Source organism: Catharus ustulatus, chromosome 4 (assembly GCF_009819885.2).
Source record: "Catharus ustulatus isolate bCatUst1 chromosome 4, bCatUst1.pri.v2, whole genome shotgun sequence".
NCBI classification, from domain to species: Eukaryota; Metazoa; Chordata; class Aves; order Passeriformes; family Turdidae; genus Catharus; species Catharus ustulatus.
The window spans coordinates 71024400-71047220 of NC_046224.1; the positions used below are offsets into that span (position 1 = coordinate 71024400).

Below are 22821 nucleotides of genomic sequence, written 5' to 3' on the forward strand. Positions count from 1 at the left end.
GGTTTAAAATGAATCAGGGAGTGAAAATGCAGTTTCAGCCATGGATTGAAAGCTGAGGCTCTCTTTTCTGCGGGTTACGATTTCAGTGAGCCAGGGAGAAAGCCAGAGCACACGGGTGCTCAGGAAAAATGTCTGAAGGCATGGGACAGAGGAGAGCAGCCCGGTGAGTGTGTTCCGAACCAATTCCTGGTGCCGAGCCGTGCGCTGCCTGCTAGAGCTCACTACGGAAAGCATCCTCCAGCCAGGATACAGCCAGGATATCCTCCGGCCAGGGCCAGTCTCCTTTCCAGTCCCTCCCAGCATCGTTTCCTCTCTCCCGAGCATCCTCCAGCCACCATCGCCCAGCGCCTCTCCCGAGAGCTCCAGACACAAAAGCAAAGCGAGCGCCCGTGCAGAGGTACCCAGAGGTGGGGTCTGGGGGGAAGAAGGGGAGAGTGAATGGACACAGCAAATGCAATTTGCTTTTCTTGGTCCATTTTTGGGGGGGAGGGTCTTTTGCTTTGGTTTTTTTGGGGGGTCTTTTATACATCAAAATGACCTCCACCATATTTTCCTTCCTTCATTTTATTTTTTTTTTTTCGTTTAAAGAAAAAGAATTCAGTGCCATCTAGTGGGGGAGGGGATCGAGCAAGTCAAGGTGCTGCCCATTCCCAGGGATCTATATTTCTATAATTCGGTTACTCAACAGGGAGAGATGACCCTCAGTATTTCCCTGCTCTCTCTGTGATCTTCAGCTCCCCAGAGGTAATGTTTAATTTACATGGGCTCCAGCCTTCACTCTTTGTAAAGAATCACCCACTGAAGTCAAAGGAGCTTGTCCTAGTGTTGTATTACCTCAAGCTCTACTGGCTCTGGAGGCAGTTCGCTGCCCTAATTACAGGATTTTAAACACAAGACAGTAATCAAACCAAACATAGATATAACAAATTATATCTACTAATATTTTTTATCATTCCAGTGCACCTTGAATACTGGTCTCTGTGAATCCTCAGCATGTCAGCCCTTCTAATAACGCAGCCATAAAAGATGCTACCACAAAAGCATCTAATGATAACTCCCACAAACACTTGAGCCATCATTCAAACGGATTTTGGGTGTTCAGGCGACTCAGAACCAAGCAGAGGCTCTATAAAGGAAGATCTGAACCACAAAATATATAAAAGTTTGTAATCTAAACCCCAGGTGTTAACCAGTTGTCAAAGTCCTTCCTATTTATTGTTTTTAATAGAAGAAGAGTTTATCAAAGGGAAGCATCAGCCAGCTGCATAAACATGGGCCAGCCACACACATACACACACAGAAGAGGCACACAGCTGTCTACACACTCATGCATAGCTGTGCACACACTGATATCTAGCTGCACACAGCAGCACCTAGCTGGGTGTCCTCTGCCCTCTCCACTGGCAACTCCCCAAAGAGATTAGTTTTGCTCTCCCTAATAACAATAATTTAAAAAAAACCACCCAAACAAAAAAAACCCCAAAAAACCCAAACATTTGGATTGCCAAGTTAAGCAAGTTAGTGAACGTCAGATTTGAGATCACCCACAGGGCATTAATTTGCCCAGCCTGCAAACACACTATGATACAATCTTTAATAGCATGATTTTTGTTTCCATGGGTCTCCCATTTTTTACAGTGCAAAGGATGAATGTCGCTCACTTAATGAATGTTATTCAAATTTGCTCCTATCCTTATCATCCAATGTGTGGTGCATGTACTATTTATTGCAGAGCATCCAGATCTTGCATTGCATACAGAATGATTAATTTCCTCATGGGCTTTTCTACAGTGGTACTCTAATTGTAATGTTGCAGGGCTGGGGTTTTTTTACAAACATCAAGGAACTTATCTTCACAGCTCCCTGCTGAGGGACAGAGATAAAAGGCAGTATTTTCAAACATGTCAGTGTATTTTGGGTATTCCAATAAAGGAACGTGGAAACTAAACTTCCAGAGTTATTAGCACCTTAAGCACTCAGAGAACAGCTCACAGCCCCTTTTGCTCTAGGTACAGTGGGCAGTACTTCCACAAAGTAGTCATTGATGACTGAAACTGGATACACAGAAAATGGGGACCACATAGACAGAAATCGGGAAGAAATTAATTTTTTTGAGTCATCAAGCTTCATAACAGTAAATGTCAAAGGATGAAATAAAATCCAATTTTCAATTTCAATTTAAATGTCCATGATCATGATTTTTCCCGCCTGTCCTCATCTGCTAGGCTGACTACTCAGCCACCAAACTGTCCAGCAAACAGCCACCATGCAGAGTCCTGGTTCACCTGTCATATACCATGAATGAAAACTGAATCTGGGTAGAAAGCAGGATGTGATAATGTATTTTACCTCATGACCACAAGTCACAAGTGAATTGCAGTCCACAGGCAATATTTATTCTGGTGTTTTTCTTAGAGTCTTCATCTACTGACCTGAGGTGGTGATGAACAGGGGAAGCACAGAGGAGCTGAGGCAGAACTGATCAGAGGTCAGGAGCTGAATGGAGCATACCATCAAAAGAACAAATTTGGTTTTGGAGAAAGTAAAATGAATTGCTGGGCAGAAGGTAGAAGGACAGGTAGGTGACAAGTTCTAGAACTTATTTTTCAATAAAGCAGAGGGAATGGCTGTCACTACATGGCTTCACATAGAGACCAGTAAAAGACAGTACACAGATAAAAAGAACCACTGTATAATGTTGTTTTTCCAAAGACAAAACAAAAGGCTGTTGGCTTTTCACTAAAATTGCTTCCTCCCGTTAAAATTTACTCTTCATTATTTAGCTGTCAACTGTCAAAACCACATCACTGTTAACAACCCAAGGCTGCACTGTGGACATGGCTATGCATGATAATCACTGCTCCTCGTGAGAACATCTCCAGGAATGCTTTTAAGCTCAGGCAAAACAAGAATGAACTATTTTAAACAAAACTTTTCCCCAAACTGCCCAGTGTGGACATCATGCTTGGAAAATCTCAGCCCAAGCAGTTGAAGTTTAGCAGAGCTGCAAGGTACAGAAAGTAAGGCCAGGTAGGCAAACTCAGCCTAATTCAAACATTATCCCTGAACCCCTGCACAGCCTCCACACAGCCTGAGGGTCTAGGGGCACTGTGGTAAACTGCAGAAGAACTTGGGAAATATCACTTCACCTCTGAAGGTATTGCCAACAGTTTTGGTTTTTTCAGCCATGTGGTAGGATCTAAATGTGACACCTTGCACATGTTGAGTTTTGAATTCAAATACCAGGGAAAGCCATTTCTGTCTTGAGTCCTGGGTAGACACTCAAGTGTTTCTAATAACAAAGGAGAAAAACGAAAGTTTTAAAGAAAAAGAAATGGCCTGATCTACACAGGTGTATGCCCCCATAGAAAGAGAAAGTTCTGCTGGGAGACAACTCAGCTAAAGCACAAGGGCAATATTTAGCCCTCAAGGTTCTTTCAAATTCATCTTCCTACAACAGAAAAGAGATCTTAGCCCCAGCTTTCAGAAGCAGAGATTCAACTCCAATATGCTGCCCTCTGAGATCACAGCAGCCAGTCTGTCCTGCTTACTGTCTTGCCAGCATGGTAGTCAACATCATATTCTACAACTTCTCCTCTGAGCTGGACAGGCTTCCACAGAGCTGTTTCCCCAAAAGCTTTGTTATGAGGACTGCTGTTGAATTCAAGCCCATCTCTGCTTCCCCTGTTTACCTTTTGGATACATCAAGCCCAGCCTCCTACCCAAAATCCTGCTAGAGGAAAAACCCATTTCCTGCTGCAGTGAGGAAGGTGACATTGCTCTGAATGCAGTTGTACAGCAAGGTCACTTGCTGCCTTAAAGCCAGCTACAAAAGCAAGATGGCTCTTAGCATCACCACCATTGGGCTGAGCTGTAAACAGGAGATATCACTTCATTAAAATTCATAGATCTTGTGACTCTTATAGAAATAGCAAGAAGAATCCAGGATGGCAGAGATGAGATACTAGGGCCAAAGAGTACTGACTGAGAGCAAAAACTCAGACCTCTGTCTGCCAAAAATAAACATATTTTTGGTAAGGAGTGGCTTTTATTCTTAAAGTTACATCTAACACATTGATCTTCAATATATTAAAAGTTGATTAATTCTGGGTTTTCTGTACTGCATCAATATGCAGTGCATATAAACAGTCTCATGGAAAGGTACATCTGCAGTACTTTTAGTTTGCCTGACATGGCAAGACACACTGAACAACCTTCCCTAAACTTCTGACAGATTTCAGAATACATTGGTCATTCCCAGAGATTTTTGGACATGGTTTCTATCAGCAGTGTTTTGTGAACTAATCCAGTGAAAGACAGTGCCACAGCGTTCATAGGCGGATAACGTAGGGTTTCATAATGTGTGTATCACAACAGCTACCAGTTAAATTCATTGCTTCTTTAAGTCACAAAAGAAAAATAATTATTAATTAAAAGTCAGAATTCATAGATCATAAACCATCACAGAAGCATCTGGAGGGAAAACCAGTAAGCAAAACAAAAACCAGCACCTGCTTGGAAAAAACCATATACTCTAAAAGCACTCCCTTTTGGAAGCAGGACTTCAGTCTTCATCTATCCTATTTGGCTGTGAAGTCCCAGCAGAGTAAAATAATTTAAATTTTTTTTTTAAAAAAAAGGTGTAAAAAAATACATTGTATGCTGATGTAAAAGCAGCTGACATCTAGGATGATAAATTCTGTATTTAGATACAAGCATGTGCCATCTCCAACAGTTTTGTGTTTACTTCTCTTCATTTATTATCACCAAGTATATTTACATCAAAATAAAGTACAGTAAATTCACGAATACAAGCCGCACTGAGTATAAGCCGCATCTCTGGGTGTTGGCAAACATTTCGGTTTTTGTCCATAGATAAGCCGCACCCGAATATAAGCCGCTCTGTCGTTCGCAGCGAGGACCCGCGTGCAATTAGTAACAGAACCGCGGGAGGGCGGGGTTTACTGGCTGAGCTAAGGCTGTGCAGGCTCGGCCCGCTAGGGGCCGCTGACGGGGCCAGGTGGCCCAGCCCGGTGCTGCCGCTCGGGGCCGGCCGCCGCTGCCACTGGGCTCGGTCACCCCGGGTCGGCGCTGCCCCGCGGTGGCAGGCAGGGACGGAGCTTCCCCCGCTCCTACAGCAGCGGCGGCGGATGGGGACGGAGCTTTCCCGCGCCCGTGGCGCCGGCGGCGGGCAGGGACGGAGCTTTCCCGCGCCCGTGGCGCCAGCGGCAGACAAAGCACCCCACCTCCTCCCTGGGCCGCGGCAATGGCTGCGCGGGCTTCCCCTTCCCCCCCGGGCCGCAGCAATGGCTGCCTGCAGGGAGCCAGGGCAACACGGTAACACTGTAACAATTGCGGAATGCCGGCTTTTACTGGCAGGTGCTTGGCTCGGTGCCCTGGCTGGCACGTCTGGGGTTGTAAATGTCAGAAAATTATTCACATATTAGCCGCCCCCGACTATTAGCCGCACTTCCGGGTTTCCACTAAAATTTTTGTCATATTGCTGCGGCTTGTATTCGTGAAATTACTGTAGTTGGTTATTCAGAGTTCATCCATTTGTGCAGTTCAATTCCCTGCCTCAAGCTTTAGAACTATGATACCACAATTACACCTTCTACTCTGAAGTTGTTGCAGTGAAAACTCCTGGGCCATGAAAGACAGGTATTTATTCCCCTTTGTTGCAAAGGTCTCCAGTAAGTACCCACCAAACACTGCCTGCAAGAACTTACTTGTTTCCAGAGAAATAATGTTTCCAGGACTAAGGAACAAAATTTCCCAAGGATCCAAAACCCAAACAAACAAACAAAAAAAAAAAAAAAAAAAAAAAAAACCAACCCCGAAAACCCAAACAAAAAAGAAAATAAAAACCTCAAACAAACAACAAAACAAAAAAAAAACAACCAAACAAACAAAAAACCAAATTTGGGACTCAGAGACATAAAATCTGAAGAAGAAATTTTTCTCAGGAAAAATGTCCACAAATCATGTGTAGGAGCCCAACTTACTCAGCCTGGGTACTAGCAAGGTCAGAGAGAAAGAACTGAACCAAAAAAAGCCTCTGCAGAATGTCTTGATAGGCTGAAGTAACAGAGGCTGAGAAGTGCATGCAGGATTGATTATCATTCTCTAGACAGGAAAATTCAAAAACAGAGAGCAGCTCTGGTTACATAACTAACAGCAGCCTCATGTCACCCACCAGGACTGCAGCAAAGAACTCCAAACTAAAACCAAAATTATTATTTGTTTCCATAACTCTGCCTTCAAAAGACAGAAAGAGAGGGAAAGGTTGATCAATGATTTTTAGCTCTACAAAGAGCACTACTGAAATGACTGGGTAGCTGGGAGTCCAGCCAGATCTTGGAAAAATCTGCTGACTCAGAAATCAAAGCAGCCAGAGTGCTCCCAAAGACCTAACCATGTATCCTGTCATCAGCGCTGGTCAAGATATCCTAAGACAAGAAGGGACTTAAACCAGGAAAACATGCAGGTTGAAATGCACCACAGAGGTCAAAAGGGATGCAAAATCAAAATCTGCTGAAACTCAGGGGAACCACCAGCTCACAAAGCCAAGAGGTCTAGATCCAAGACAGTACCTTGAAAAGAGTTCAACTTGAAGAAACAGAAATGTGAACTCAAACTGACCCAACTAATTCCCTTGGATTTTATGTTTAAGAGATTGATGTATGCCTGAAAATTCTATTGCTGGAACATTTTTATTCACTCTGTTTTCACACTTGGTCAAACAGAATTAGAGATGAACAGCTCTTTGACCCCATTTGAAGGCTTGGTGGATGTCCCTCTTGATGAGTGTTGCAAGGAATGATGGAAGAGAAACTGCAAGAGCTTTTATCAGCAGTGAGCCAGATAGCTCCATTATTTCTTCTCTTTTGCTGATTCTGTCATTTTAACATTTTTTTTCCTTTTTTTCCTCCCCTCTGCAATCCTCTGTTCCTGCAAAAAAAAATTTGTCTTTGTTACTGTTGCCTTTAAAAGTTTTACGTGCATGTTGTTAGTAAAGTAAAAACAACACTTCTGTACTATGTTTTTCACACGGGGAAGCTGAAGCATTTTCTAAGAATCAATTAATCTTCAAACCCATTTCTGAAGCAGACATTATTTTCCCCAGTTTACAGAGGGATGAAATGGCAGACAGGTTAATTAACTTGCTGAAGGTCATCCAGTGAGTTAGCAAAGGAGTTGCAAAAAAACCCCAAGATCCCAAACTATTCATCTAACCACTAAGAAATATCCCTTCTCCTCAGTCTAAAGAGAAGTGACATCTTAATAGTGACATCTTTGTGGATTCCACTCTGGCATTAGTTTGATGAGTTACTTGAAAGTCAAAATATCCTTCAAATGCCCACCCAAAGTCTGTCAGTCTCTTAACACCACACATTTCTCTCCAGAGGGATTTGCAATTCAGATGTCTCCGTGGCTCAGCACGAATCACTGTGCTACAAAATACAGTTGAAGTCTGCCAATTAATCACAAACACATAATGAATAACAAACTCTTTCTAAACACATATGTAGCCAATGCAGCTTTACCAAATGCTCAGAGGGTCTTTCTACTTACTCAGATGATTTTGTTCCCTTATGTCAGTATTTGCAACCAGAAATTGTTACAGATCATGTTACAGCATGATAGTTCTGAGCATAGGAGGGAAGCTGATCACTTTGTCATACAGGTATTGCCCAAATGCCTCATTTCCAAGATCAAATGATCCAACTTCAGATGCTTCTTTCCTCTCAATGTCAATAAACGAGCACCAATGAGCAAACTGTCACTATGATCTTTTTTTCTTTCTGAGTATACCTTTACCTTCTCAGGACAAACAATGGATGAAGTGCTGCATTTTACCAATATTTTTCCCTAAAGATGTCATTCAGCTTTATAACTAAACTATAACTATAACTGGTTATAACTAAAACACATACACAAGATGAATTAGCTAGATAAACAATTCCAGATTGCTCTTGATCAAACAATCTAACTGTAAACAAAATCACTGCCAAGTATTTGTAAAAAGGTCTTTATTGTACTTTATCATGAGCTCTCTTCCTCTTTTTTTTTAGCTGCTTTGCATGTGTTCCATGAATGTCTCTCCAGTCCCTTCATTACTTTCCACCACAACAGTCCCTATAGAGAGAATGCCCATGTTGTCTTTTATTGTCAACTCACTCTCCTTTAACTCCTTTCTGCAGCAATTATGTCAAGACAGGCCAGAATGACACCAACACCAATCATTCATTAAAAACTTTTTATGCCTTCTCCCAATGAACTTCTCTCAGGCAACTCTGACTCCTTTCCTCAAAAGCAGCTCCACACAACTCTGCCTCCTTTATTAGCAGCTTCACACAGCATTGACTCTTTTTCTTACAGGCAGCTTCACACAGCATTGACTGCTTCTCTCATCTCTGCAAGTTTCCCTTTTCTTTCTACATGACTGGCTAACCCAAATCTATCCCTTACCCAGCCACCTAAACCTGTCTGTCCCTCACACATCTTCTTACCTTGTCTGCCCCTTGAACAACCACCTATCCCTTCTTCCTCACAGCACAACCAGCAGCCACCATCCCAAACTGCAGCAGACTCTGAGTCTCCAACCCCAGCTACAACTTACTCTGAATTAGCTGACCCACTCTTTTATATCACCCATCCTCATAGCAAGTCCAAACACTTTGCTCTGCTTGCAATGAAAAGCTCAGAAGGATCTAACAACATGTCCACTGAATTCAGCTCATCACAGACCCATCCATTCTTGCAGTCAGTCTCTGCTGCATCCTTCCATTCCCTTAGCATGCCAAGTCTCGTTTGGACTCTGAAGACCTCAGAGTGGAGATGTTGAGTTTGCATTCCCTGGCAGACCATAGGGAGACATAGTGTGACAGATAAAGTGAGCAAGACTTTTTGGGTCCATGGATTGCAAACCAGATCATTGTCTGTCTCTGCAAATTTGCAGATGTGTTAAGTTGTTTTGCTGACTGATGTGACCCTGATTTTCCATCCTGAGTGTCTGCATGCTGCCTTACTGGCACGCTAACCCTGGCTGGGTGCTCTGCAAGCAATTCTCCTCATAACCACAGCAACAACAGAGCTCCAGTGACAGAAATAGGGTCTTGTAAGTGCACATTTTGACTTAATGATAGTAATGGTTGCCAGGAGAAACAACTGAGCAAAAGCAGAAAAATGTAACTAATGCAGACCTTTTCATATTTGTGCTTCCACCACACCAAAAAGGCCCTGCTGGAGCCTGCTAGTATAGGCAGCAAAAATACTTTGAGGGAAAGAGGAAGATGTTTTCCCCAGTTTTCAGATTGTGGATAAAATGTAAGTTAAATTATTTTCATTGATGAGGAGGAAGGAATGAGATTGAACTGATGTAACTACTAAATCAGGCAGGATGATTTACCAAAATGGAGTATTAAAATATTTTGCCCCAATCCTTTAACATAAATGAAGAAATTTGAAGATTGAGAAGGTAAGAGTGCATATGAAACCACCATCATTATTTTAGAGATGCAGAGACAGTAACTTGTTCCAACTAACCCTGTTGAGGAGGGGTGAAATGGAGTGGGGATGCCTGCAGAGAATCACTTTGCTTATCCATCCAAGGTACCAGAATTCTTTCTCAGTTTGAAGCTGTATGAGGAAAAAGCCCCAAAAACCAGAAGTTTCATCTCATTACACTTTCCAAAAACTTTTTTTCTATGACAGAAGTTATTCCAGTCTGCATGGAAGAAGTATTTTTGAACTCACAATGTTTAAACAACTTAATCATGGAACAAAAAGGGGATGGTTGTTTAGGAGCCAGCAATCATAATTTGGTTATAGCAAGGACAGTTGTTGTAACAAGGACAAAGGACAGTCCCAGTCAGGAAAATTGTCTCTCTCTCCCCCTGCCCCCTCTCTCTCTCTCACACACACACACACACACACACAAACAGAGAGATGCTTCAGAAAGACCTTCTCCGTCAAGATGGGAGAAATGACGAGAAAATTGTGATTCAAAAATAGAGACAGAAATGTAAATGAGAATACTTATGATCTTACTCCATAAAGTCATGATTGCTTAATTAACAAAATGGCCAATTTTGGCTGAAGGACAACTTTGTCTCAGCAGCAAGGTGAAGGAAACATTCAGAAGTTAAAAGCATTGTATAGAACAGTGTAGAAAGGCAAAAATACAGGAAAAAAATGTTCTGTTAATACAAAAAAGGAAGACTACAGAAAAAGCATAAATGGTCTGACTACAGACAGTAAAATGAAGGGTGCAAAAATGCTGGTGAGTATGTCTAGAGATGGTAAAACAGCACAGAAATGCTAAAACCCTCTATTTCCTCCTTAGGAAGATTAGGAAAAAGACACTTTTCTTATCTTGTAGGGAAAAAGAAAAAAGAAGCCCTTTTCCATCCATTAGTCAGTAATGAATATGGTAGGCAAGATCTACTAGAGCAAACATTTAAAATTAGGATATCTAGAGAACTTTTACATGACAGTGTTTGAATAACTGGTTAAAGAAATTTCATGAATGTTAATTCTTAATAATCACAGAATCATACAAAGGCTTGGGTCAGAAGGGACCTTAAATATCATCTAGTTCCAACCCCTCCCTGCCATGGGCAGGGACACCTTCCTCTAGGTCAGGAATACAAAGAAATTAGAGGATCGTGCCAATGTTCAAAAAGGACAAGAAAGGGGACTGGGTTGCCCAGGTCATGAGACTGCTCTGCCTGTGACAAGCATGGAAAAGGGGACAGAAAATTAATCAAGGAAGGATGACAAAATAACAATTTGTTCAATGCTTGGCAGATTCTCCTCTTCTAGAAAACAGGGCAAGCCAGACAAACCCAATTTCCTCCTTCGATGGCATTACACGTTTGGCATATAAATGCAATCACATAATTGTCATTTACTCAGATGTTTGCACAGAGTCTGATTTAGCACCTCCTGGCACTGATTAAAAATTAGCATAAATTAAGCCCTGGGAAAGCTCATGTCTAGTGAGATTGACAGTGGCCAGAAGGGTGCCAGGGGAAGCACAGCAGGGTCAGGTCTCCATCCTCACACCTCAGGGGCTCCCCTGGGCACACATCCCACTCCAGGTTTGGGGCAGGAAGGTGAGTGACCAACTCACCACCTTCACCAGTACTGAGGGACCAAGAGGACACTTGTGCTGAAAGACTGAGATGGTGAAGGTAAATTTGCTCAGGCAGATATATTTATGCAGCTGAATAACCATCTTTGAAAATAAGCAGCAGGAGAGAAGCAAAAGTTATGAGGTTGACAAGGAGCACAGGAGAAATATGCCCAGAATTTGAGGAGTAGAGAAACAATCTCTCCAAGTGGTTTGGAGACACAGTGAATGGCAAACATTTGTGGCTCCCAAACTCTCCCTTTCATCTCCTTTCACTAAAACTGGATTTTGACATTTGTCCCAGTTTGCAGCCTGGTCAAGACACCCAGATTTCAGTTCTTTATGTAAACTCCAGCCTTCTCCCAAGGATAAAACCAGCTTGGTTTTATTAACCTGAACACATGTTCTAATGGAGTGAGGCTGCTGACTGGATGTGTCATTGTGGACATCTCACACCAAAGAATAAGGCTCTGTGCAGACTTGTCATCAGCTTTTAATGAGGATAACCGCTTTACAATTTTCATTATTAGATTAAGCATGTAACTCCAAAGCTGCTTACAAAAGGGAGGAAAACAAACGAGAGTCCCAACAAAAACGTTCTTGACACAAGCAGGTGTGACCCTCTCATGGTGTGTGACATCTCGGGTTGTACTGCGAACAGCTGGACACGATGGTCCTTGCGGGTGACTTCCAACTCAGGATATTCTGTGACTGCAGCTCAGGATATTCTGTGATTCCGTGACTCTGTGACCGCAGGGACAGCACCCGAGGAGCCGCCACTGAGTGCGGGGAGTGCGGGAAGATAGGTGGGAAGGACAGTGAAGGCAATCTCTCCTGATGAATTACAGTTGTACTGATTACTGAGGAGTGGGAACAGCCTTGCCAGCCCAATGAGGGAATGTTATAAAAGAGTGGGCAAGGTAAAACTGAGGGTTTGCTGCAGTTTGGGATGGAGCTTGCTGGTTGCGCTGTGAGGAGGAAGGGACATGGGGCTGTTCAAGGGACAGACGGGGTAGGGAAAGGGAGAGTTTGGGGTTTAGCCAGTCATGCAGAGAGGAGAGGAGGAGTCAGAGCTGTGTGGAGCTACCTGTAAGGAAAAGAGTCAGAGTTGTAAGAAAAGAAGTACATCGAAAGAAGGCATGGAAAGTTTTCCAACGAAGGACTGACGGTGATTCCAGCGTACCAGCAGCAGGGACCAAATAGCAGAGGCAGAGAGGAGGAGGAGGAGGAGGCTCCCTCGCTGCGCCGCCCCTCACGTCACCCGTGCGCGCCGCCTCCCTCGGGCAGCGCCGCCGCTCCTCAGGCCGCGGGTGAGAGGGGCCGAGCGGGGCTGAACGGGGCTAAACGGGGGTCCCGGGTTCGGGGGTGCCGGGCGGGGCCGTGTTCCCGGGAGCCGCAGCCCTCGGGCGCTTCCCGGCTCTCCTGTCCCGCAGGGAAGCGCGGCCTGAGGCGGCGGCGCCGCGGGTGGGGCTCCGTGGCGGCCTGGTCTTCCTGCGGTGCTGCTGGGAAAACCCAGGAGTAACGCGGGCAGAAGAGTGTTCTCCTGGAACGGAGCGGTCCGAAACAAGCTGGTGGACTGGGAATAAAAAATAAGGGAGCCCGGGATGGGAATGCTTGGCTTTGGAGGGGAGCCGGGAGCAGGTGGAGCCGCAGGGCTGGGTTTGGGTTAGGTGTGGGCGATCCTGAAGATGTCCTTGCTGGAGGTGACAACAACGAAAGTGTTCTTTCGTCTCACAGGATCACCCCAGAACAGGCTTTGGATGGCTCTGGCTCTTGGGAGTCTGCAGCCTCTGCTTTGCTTCTTTCTCAAAGCGTTTTTAGTCGGCCAAGGATTATCGGAGGTCTCCAGCCTTAGCTCGGGCTGTAATAATTCCTGTAGCGATTCAGATCAGGTTGCTCAGACCCCAGGTGTACATTGTTCAGGAGCTGAAGGTGTTTCCATTTTAAGGCTGCTCTGAGTAGAGATTAAGTAAATTGTGTGTTTGAGTCTGGTGGTAAAGTTATTTTTGGTATCGTGTGATTAAGAGTTTGGAGGGCAGTTTGCTGCTTTCTCTCTGAATGTAGGCATTAGAACTGGATGTTCTGAATATCTGTTCTGAAACAGATGATTTAGCAAAACTTAGTGATCATTTCCCCCTGCAACTGACGTTGAAGTGCTGCCCTGCAATCACTTAAGAGCTTCTGCCTTCTCGCACTAGGCATACTGCCTTAGCTCGAGGTCTCTGATGCTTTGCCTTTGCTTTTGTTACTTTTTCCATTATTTTCTCTTCTCAAATTACTCCTATTATTTTCATGCTTGATTTTCCCCCCCCCCCCGCTTCCTTTAGAATGCTTTGCTAACAGGAGTAAATCAAAGGAGGTCCTCCAATGAGCAACTGTATGTATGTGAGGTTATGAATACTTCAAACTCGTGTTACAGAACAACAGGCTCTGTGCAATCATACTGAAGTTGACTTAGCACTGTCCTGATGATTACTCCTATCTGTGATCTTTAATTTGTTATGCTCATATTCTGGTATCAGCTGTGCAATATTTTTTAAAACAATGATTTTTAACTTTAATCTCAGTATCGTGCTCTTGAATGAACCAGCTTAATTTGTCTGGAGACTTATGTAATCACTCATTCAAAAAGGCAAAATACCAGACAAGATATTACTTCTGATACAGGGTTATGGGTTTCCTATTATTGTCTACTACAGCCTGTTCTGCAAAGAAAGAGTAAAGACTTAAAATGGGGAGGATTAGAAAAGCTGAGAGAGCACCTTTCTCTTGCTACTTTAGCAGAGTGGATGTTGTCTGGTGGCGTGATACCGATGACTTTGTCTTTGGGGCATTTTTATTGTAGAGGTGTTTAGGTGAGAGATGACTAAAAGAGTGGGAAGCTGCTGATGGATTTTCTTGGAAAAAAGAATCTGGCATGGGTAAATGACTGTTTTGCTCTCAAGAATAGTTATTGTGAGAGACTGAAAAGAGAATGGAGAAAAGGCTGATGGAGATGATCAAGGGAAGGGAATTGAGATTGGAAGGATCTGTGTGATTCATATAGAGAAACATTATTTATAGCCCATTGTTTAATGGATTATAACAATGTTTTAAATAGGGTGAGAAACTTCCAGGTTGTTTTCTCTGTATGTTCAAGTGGTGCTTTACCTTGTGCTTTTGTACAGTCAGTGGTATCACACAGGTGTGATTTCTAGGAGAGCTCATACTGCAGTTGTTCTGTGGCTGGCATTTAAGGGTTGTCTTGGGCAAGCTGAGTGTGTTCTGCAAATAAACTGTGCTAGCCATGGTATGTCATGGTGCAGTGGAGGTACTTTTATGGTTGGTATTGCTATCTGTAGGCTGGGAATTGTCCCTGAGTTCATGTAGATGTTCTTTATGTGCAGGGTTACATGCTTAAATATTAGACTGATTTTATGCAAGCAATGTGTGATGTCAGATGAGTGATCAGTGTGTGATACACTCTTTGGTTTGCCTTAATTCTGGAATAGCTTGTTCTACTCAGCCATCTGAAGAGTTGTGGCTCTTCTGTTTGCTTTTGCAGGAAGGTCCCTCTGTGTGTGCCCACTGTTCCTGGGGAGATGTCCAACGTTTCCAGCTATGCCCTGCGCATGGCCCGGCTGAGCGCCCAGATATTTGGTGAGGTTGTCAGGCCCACTGACTCCAAATCCATGAAGGTGGTGAAGCTGTTCAGTGAGCAGCCCCTGGCCAAGAGGGAGGAGGTGTACAGCTGGTACCCCCCTCACAACACCTACTATGCCCTCATGAAGAAACTCCGCTACTTTGGCCTCTACAGGTAATTCCTGAGCTTGTAGGGTGGGAGCAGGACTGGAGATGGGTGGCAGTGTCTTGTTGCAGTTCTTTTCCTCAAGGGAAAGAGGAGGAATGTTTAGTTCTGAATATGGTACACATGGAAATAGGCACTTGACTGTTGCACTGAGGGCAAGGAGAGCCAAGTGACTGCTATCTAACTTCTACCATAAGTGGAACTTTTTGTGAGAAATACTTGAGTGTAGTTGTGGGCCAGAAGTTACCTTAGAAATAACTCCTGCTTTTGCGTTGTGGGGAAAAGAAGAAAGCTTTCTGATAGACAAGAGATGAGTCTGTAATTCTGAATGTGGCACATGAATGTGCTACACAGAGATGATGTTAACACCAGTCATTCAACAGCTAATTAGTAAAATTCAGAAGAGACAAAGTCTCTGTTAGGCCAGAGGGCCTTCTTATTCTTCAAAATAAATTCAAATGTGATTTAAATAGTCTTCTTGTTTTCAGTTTCATTCAAAGCAGTTGTCTAATTTCTAAATTAACTTCCACGGTCTGTATCGGGGGAATTGTACTACTGAAGACCATCAGCAGGAGTCAAATGCAGTTCTTTTACTTAAATCAGGTAGCACTAAAAAAACCTTTAAAAGTGAGGCTACAAACCCTCAGTATAGTCAAAACAGATTACCTGTTGCTAGTGTGACAATACTAATCTTTAAGGATTGCATTCAGGATGCTCTTGATTTAGGTGGGTGTGCCAACACTTTCTAGACTGGCTGTTTACACAGACAGCCTCAATGTGATGCTAATGTTCTTTACTCTTCTCCTTCCCCTATTCCTTCTCTAGCTGCTCTGTATACAGAGAGTTGCTAGAAGGAAAAAAAATGTGTAATCAAGAATCAGACTAATGGGGCTGGTAATCACAAGCTTTTTGTTTCTATTTAGAGAAGTTGTGTTTGAAAATAGCGGTGCAGCCATCTTAGGCCACGTGGGATGCAGTTATGACTTGAAAATCACTTTGCACTAAAAAATACAGGGGCAGATTAATAGAACTTACTAGAAAATGATTGAGAATTAATTCTCTCTGCCAGCCCCTTCATCCTCCTGTTTTATTCTCTTATTAAGATTCTACCAGTACTGATGCCATCTTCATAACTCATTCCTAAAGTCAGTGCCATGTGCTGTAATTGCTGCTCAGCATGGCCCTGTTTCCCTAGGAGCTAATGACCTGAGCACAGGAACACAATGTGCTGTCAGCTGGGTAACAAGGGTGAAAATCTTATTCTTGTCTCTTGCTGATTTTTGTGTTTTACTGCTCATTTAAACGAGGGGGATCCATAAATGTAATTGAAATAATACATATGTGCACATGCCCTTTGTTTCTGAGGACAACCCTGTTAGTTCTCAAAGTATCAGAGGAAATATTTCATGTTGTTAGTCAGTGATGCTGCCAGCAATAACATGGAATACATTGCAACTAACTTCAGTAGGGACTTCATAGTTTAAAAAAAAAGTTTTGATTTTTGTGGGGTTTTTTCCATTTCCAGCGTATAGTTCAAAGAACTATTGTATCTCTGCATACCAAGAGAAAGTAAACTTTATTCCTTCTTCCCCATCTAGGGATGAGCATCAGGACTTCAAGGAGGAGATGAGGCGAATGAAAAAGCTCCGTGGCAAGGAAAAACCAAAGAAGGGGGAAGGAAAGAGGGCTCTCAAGAAGAAGTAGTGTTGTTGGAACAGTGTCACTGACTACCCTGGAAATGCTGGGGAATGGCTGGAGAAGGCTTGGCACGTGAGCTGCCTGTTGGGCACAAGAAACACACTGGGACATAGTGGACTCCACATTGGGAATGCTTTTGGGTCTTTGAAGTTTAACTGGTTTTGAGTTTCTGTACTTCAAATATACTGTATATTACAGTACAGTAATAAAAAGGAGTGCTCAGTTTTTTTCTTGAAACCACCTGGAGCTGTTTCAGTTTTTCTTGATCTGGAAATCGTTTGCTTTTTGTTGTCTGTTTTACTTTCTTGTGTTAATATCAACACTGTTTTGCATGTGGCCACAAAAACACAAGGATTTCTTGCTGCTGCTTGTCAATCTTACCTGTTATAATTAGTTTAATTTCAGGTAGCTCAAGTGCTATTTTTTCAAGTTTTAAGTTTTTCAGGTTGCTGTTATATTCTGTTCTTCTGTGCTTTCCATTGGACAATACTTCCCAGACCACTGCCTGCCCACAGCACTCTCATTGTACCCTAAACTTTCAGATAGTACAACAGAAGAGACTGAAATATTAACTAAGTCCATATAATAATGGAACTATTATATGTAATAATGAATTTTAAATAATTTTTTTACAGTAAACTTACTCTGCCTGGAAGATGTGTATGAAATGCTACCTAAGATGATGAACATTGTTATTAGCATTCAGTAGAGGTTTTATCATAGTGGATCTACATAAATTTTTAAACATCAACAGCTCTACCTCACTAAGATTGTTAATTGAAGAGGTGCTGATTGTGTTAAAAGGCATTTCTGGTGAGCTGCTTAGTTTTTGTTCAGTGTCCTTACTTCATGTTACCAGTCATTCTAAGCTGTAAGAGAAGCTGATTTTAGGAAATTTGCAGTTTTGTGGGAGAAGCACCTGAGTTCTTTACACAGCCAAAAAAATGCTGTAGAAGTTAACATTTTATATGCAGTGCTCTGTACTGCAGTGGTGAGTGTCTCTCTTATTCTGATTTTAAATCATTTTAGTTACTTTGAATTTTTGCTCAACTATAATGTGCTTAAGACATTTTTGTGTTCCATGTGTTGTCTGTGGATTGTGACCTGTCTGGTAGTGAATTACCCAGAGCCTCTGATGAACCCTCAGAAGTTCTTGGTTCTGGGGCATATCTATGCAGCTGAGGGGAAGGGTCTGGTTCCCTTGAATTCACCTTTGGGAAGAAGGGCAGCCTGGACTCTCATACTGGGCAGGAAAGAGAATTATCTATTGCTTGTTTTGGTGAAGAGAAAGACCCATTCTGAGCATCTTCAACAGAGTGACTGCAGCAGCTCTAGTCAGCTCTTGATGCTTTCTAACATGAAATCAAGGATAAATAAAAATGTTTTCCTTGTTATTTAAGATGAAAAATCAAGACAATCTCTTCTGGTGCTGTGAAACTTAAAGCTTTCACAGTATAAACATGCAAGGGGCCAAAAGTGCATGCATCAAAAAGGGAATTGAGGTTCTGTAAAGGAAATATGAATGGCCTTAAACTTCGTGTGGGGGGGCAGACTCTGTTATGAGTGCACTTATGGCAATATACAAATTATTTGTACAATAAGATTAAACTGATGGAAGTGCCTGTGAAGGTAGATGTGAGACAAATGGACTGAATCACTGATTTTTCACCTTCTTTTGTGTAACATTTGCAAAAGCAAATGGATGGAGGAAAAGAAAAGATCACTTTCTGAAAAAGTATAAGTGCAGGATGGGTTGCCCTGCCTAACTTTTCATTATTTTTTCTGTAGTACTCATTTGCTAGAAGTTGGTCTCTTCAAAAATGGCTGTTTCCCTTCCCTTAAATTTTCACCCTAAAATAATGATGACTCAGGCAGTGTTGGAGGATATCTTAGTGTTGGTATAATCCATTGCTTGCTGGGAGCATTAGCATAACTATTTTGTTGCAGAAAACACAGCTTTCTCCTTTCCATAGGTGGGATAGAAATAGGCACTTTCCTACCTCCCTTCTAACCCGTGCTCTGTCATTTAGGAATAGACTGGCCTGAAGAAGACTGCATTTTGTGAATCACAGGGACTAGACAGATGGGGAGTCAATCCTGAAGCATCACATGAGGTATTCATGCAGTAGGTGTATTTAGGAGAGGAAGGAGAGTTCCAGCCGCATTCTAAAGGGTAAGGATAAGAACACATGCTTTACACAGCTCTTGGTCTAATGGTGTTTTATGTATATCCATTTTATGTAAAAAATCACTAAGTTTAACTAGTTCTTTATTCTCAGTTTTCCCCTTAAAATAGTTTTTTTATCCTTGAAACTGCTGTATCTTGTTACAAAATTCACTATTTTTCTGAGGATATGAAGTGCCTCCCTTCATAGATGTATGTTTTAATTCTTGATTGGAATAAACCTGGTTAGCTGAATCTCCAAGGGGCTTAGAGTAAAAACTAACCTCTTCCCATTCCTGAATAGCTTTATTGCTGCTTTATTTTGCAGTGCTTTAGCTATGCCTGTCTTTAATTAGACTCTGGTATGATGTATTCATAGCTGCTGAGCACTGCTGTGATAATCACAAGCGATTTTGTAAACAGGCTGACCCAGTTGCTGTATATATCCTATAGGGAGTGCAGCTATTGCCAGAACCTCTTACTATTGCAAGCCCTGCAGCCAGGCAGAAACTCACTTGCATGTGACTGGACTTTGTAATGGTGGAAAAAAAACCAAAACAGTCTTGCTTTCTGGCAGAGCTACCAGTATGTTAAAATACCTGTGCTCTGCTCACAAAAGTAATAACTTGAACAAAGTTTCTCTTCGAGTGGGAAGAGTCTGCTCTTATTAAAACAGCAGGCTGAGTTTACGCAACTCAGTGAAATGCACCTCGAAGTTTTTAGATAAATGCTTTGTCTTGCTTGTCTCTGCTTCTCCATGAGTAAAATTAGAATAATGATCACTTATGAGGTTAAGTTGCTTGGGATGGGAGTTTACCCCAGGAGAACCCTGTAAAGGGCAGCTTAGTCTGGCTGGAGTAGGACTGGTAGCTCTGTGTGTTGCAGAGAGATGGTTGTATGCAACAGCTGAGCACATTTTTAACACATAAGATAAACTGTGGTATGTTGCTTTGTTTGCTGTTCTGCTTTAGATGTTTAAAATGTCAAATGCTGAAAAAAGTCTTGATTTGGTCAGAAAGTACAAATAAAATCAGTTATTTCTTAAAACTGTCGATATTTTTGAAAATTTGAAGTATCTGTGCACATCTTCCTCTACCACTTTGAGTTAGAAGGGTATGTTAGGATAATTCAAAAAAACAATGAAGACTATGTTTTTGAAAAGATTCACAAACTTGAAAGGCTGTTTTGAGGGAATGACTTTTTTTTGTCTTTCTTTTAAAGCAGAAAGGGTAATATGCAAGGAAAACAAATGCTATGGGGATCTCAGATCAATTTCCATCTGTAACTGATCATGGAACTTGTACAGTCCCTTGGCAGCAAATTCTGAAAAGAAAATCCTTCAAGGCACATTCTCTGTTCATCATCTTGATATTGAGATATGTAAGAGCAGAAACTCTGCCTGGTTAAGCTCCTGTAGGGGCAGCATCATTTCTCTGAACTGTTCAAACAACAATGGAAAACTCAAAGGTTCTAATAAAAATTCAAGAGAAAAAAAGATTGTATGAGGCAACTAAGAGAAAGCAGAAATTAAAACAAATGTATTTATCATAAATCCTCGAGGTAAACCTTGAGTTATGTGTGTAGGCCAGCTATTTAGAATGGGTCTTTCTGTGCCTACACAGCTGGGGTAGCATGAAAAAAATGTGGTTTTGTCTTTTCACTTCTTTCTTTTTCTTCTCCTTTTCCTCAAGTATAATAATAATGATAATGTCTTGAGTGCCAAGAGGAAGGAACAGACAGGAAAACATCTGAAAGAATTTCTTGTGAAGGCTCAGTCATAGCAGAGCCCAGCAATAATGTGTTCAAATGGGGAGGAGCATAACTCTAGACAGACGTTAGAGGGGTATCACCACCACACTGGCTGGGAAGTTATTTAGGGTTGTCCAAAGAGATAAATACGAAATCAGCAGTGTGATGATCATGACATCAGTGTGTCTTTATACATACTGTGTTGAATTGTTCTGGTTGGAATATTGGGGAAAATTCCACAAAGTGAAATATTTAGAAAGACTAAGAAGATTCCCAAGAAATGGGTTTGGTTTATGTTGACTGAGTCAGGCAGAACTAGGCTGAGCCAAGTATTAGAAAATATAGCACTGAGACCACTCCTCTCTTGGAGCAGAAGGAGGCAGACTGGATGACCTAATACGTTTTCTTATATCATAGCTACATCTTGGAAAACAAATCTCATGAATCCTAAAAAAGGATTTTTATGTCAATTAGGTTTTCTGTCTCTGCTTGAAAGTACTTGACTTCATCCTAGAGCTTCTAAAGCTGTTTGTAAATATTTGAATTCAGAGGGTCTGTCTCCTTTCAGTTGTTGTTTCTGTGTGTCTGATGTTTGCATCATGGGCTGCTTCAGTAAATTGGCTTTTAATGGTATTGGGAGCAAAAAGCACCTGAGGTCCAGAAATTCTAAAAGCCATCCTACTGCCGCACACAGAGGTGTGATGCTACAAATATGTAATTGTGAATGCATCACATTGCTCTGTTTCCACTACAGTCTTGACTGGATGAAAGTGAGTGGGTCACTTGACTCCCACTTTTCAAAAGCAGATCTCTAAAATGTGATTTCAGGTTAAAACATCTCCAGAAGTGGCTGCACTTTAGAAGCTATGTAAATACTGAATATCTCAAAAATCTCCACTGGTATCAGTGGGATTTACCTGTGTGTAACAGGTAAATCCAATGCCGGCCTTTGGCTGATAGTGGTTTCTTCATGACAGTGCTTGTGAAACCTCATCTCTGCAGACACTCTGACATGTCTGTGCATGCCAAGGGCTCTTCCCCAGTGATGGTGCCAGCTGGACTTGAGGATCCTTGTGGGTTCCTTCCAGCGCAGCATATTGTGAGTCAGTGTTGATCAGAGTACAGTAATTTCACGATTATAAGCCGCACCATTTTGACTAAAATTTTGGTCCAAACCCAAAGTCCGGCTTATAATGAGGTGCGGCTTATATATGGACAAAGAACGAAAAGTTGCTGTTTTAGTTTGGAGGACAGGTGTCTGCTGAGAAAGGCAGGAACCTCTCTTTGAAATGGAGAATGTAAACCCCCTCCCTCCAAATTATTATAATTTTGAAATCAAGGGGCTCTCAGGCAAAGATATGGGAATTAGGAATAACAGTTCTTTTCTAGGGAAATTAAAATAGAAATACAGTACTACAAAGAAACAAACCCCAAACCCTGACAAAGTCAGAGTACAACCTGACACCCTGTCAGGCAGGGTGTTGGTAGCAGTCCCATTAAATGGTGGCTGCATCCTCCTGCAGTGACAGATGTGATTCAGTTGGAGCAGTGCTCCTGTACAAGGTGCAGTTTCCCTCCGGAGGTCCAGTGGTGATGTGGAGAAATCCAGTTTTCCTCTGGAGTCCAGTGGAGAAAGGGGCTCCCTTAGTGTCCCAAACCTCTGTTTTTATCTTGGTAAGAAATGTTGGGCTCTTCCCCCTGGCTGGAGCAACTTCCAATGGGATGCAGTAATTTTATCAGTCCCACAGTGGGACTCAATGGCCATTAGCAGAAAATGACTGGCTGGAGGAAGGATGGGTTGTGAAAAGATAAAGAACAATGCTCTGCCTGGTTTCAATGGATGGCCCATTAGCAGAATATCTCCCACAGAGATAAGGATCACTGCCCCCACCCTCAACAGATGGTGATAGAATAGATACCTTTTATCACACTCTGTATTTTAACCCAAGACAGTTACCAACACCCCGATGTGCAGCTTATAATCAGGTGCAGCTTATAATAATGAAATTACTGTAATTAATGTAAGGCTCTCTGGGTGCCATGCAGTGGTTCCTGCAGAGAAGAGAGCTTCAGTGGCTCTAAGAGACCCTCATCATGAGAGACTGTGCTGGCATCTGCGTGATGGGGACTTATTTGCAACCAGCAACCACTATGGACAAGGAGAGACATTGCTAATTTCTGTACTTGCATGCAAAGGAGCCTGTGTGCAACAGGCAGCATCAAGCTGCTGCTCAGAGTATTTCTGGAGGAGTAGCAAGCAAAAAATGAGGGTATTACATTCAGTAT

At 42.4% G+C, this 22821-nt stretch overlaps 1 protein-coding gene across 3 annotated transcripts; it reads left to right on the forward strand.

Moving 5' to 3' along the window:
* Positions 1 to 2: 2 nt before the first annotated feature.
* MRPS33 (mitochondrial ribosomal protein S33) lies at positions 3 to 16862 on the forward strand. 3 transcript variants are annotated; one of them, XM_033058357.2, is made up of 4 exons: positions 3 to 397; positions 2416 to 2578; positions 14682 to 14933; positions 16523 to 16862. In XM_033058357.2, the coding sequence occupies exons 3-4, from the start codon at positions 14719 to 14721 to the stop codon at positions 16626 to 16628; spliced, it is 321 nt and encodes a 106-aa protein (XP_032914248.1). In that variant the 5' UTR covers positions 3 to 397; positions 2416 to 2578; positions 14682 to 14718; the 3' UTR covers positions 16629 to 16862. The 3 variants fall into 3 exon arrangements, with proteins under 3 accessions (XP_032914248.1, XP_032914247.1, XP_032914249.1); XM_033058356.2 differs by lacking the exons at positions 3 to 397; positions 2416 to 2578 and adding an exon at positions 12343 to 12447; XM_033058358.2 differs by lacking the exons at positions 3 to 397; positions 2416 to 2578 and adding an exon at positions 12605 to 12693.
* Positions 16863 to 22821: the final 5959 nt, after the last annotated feature.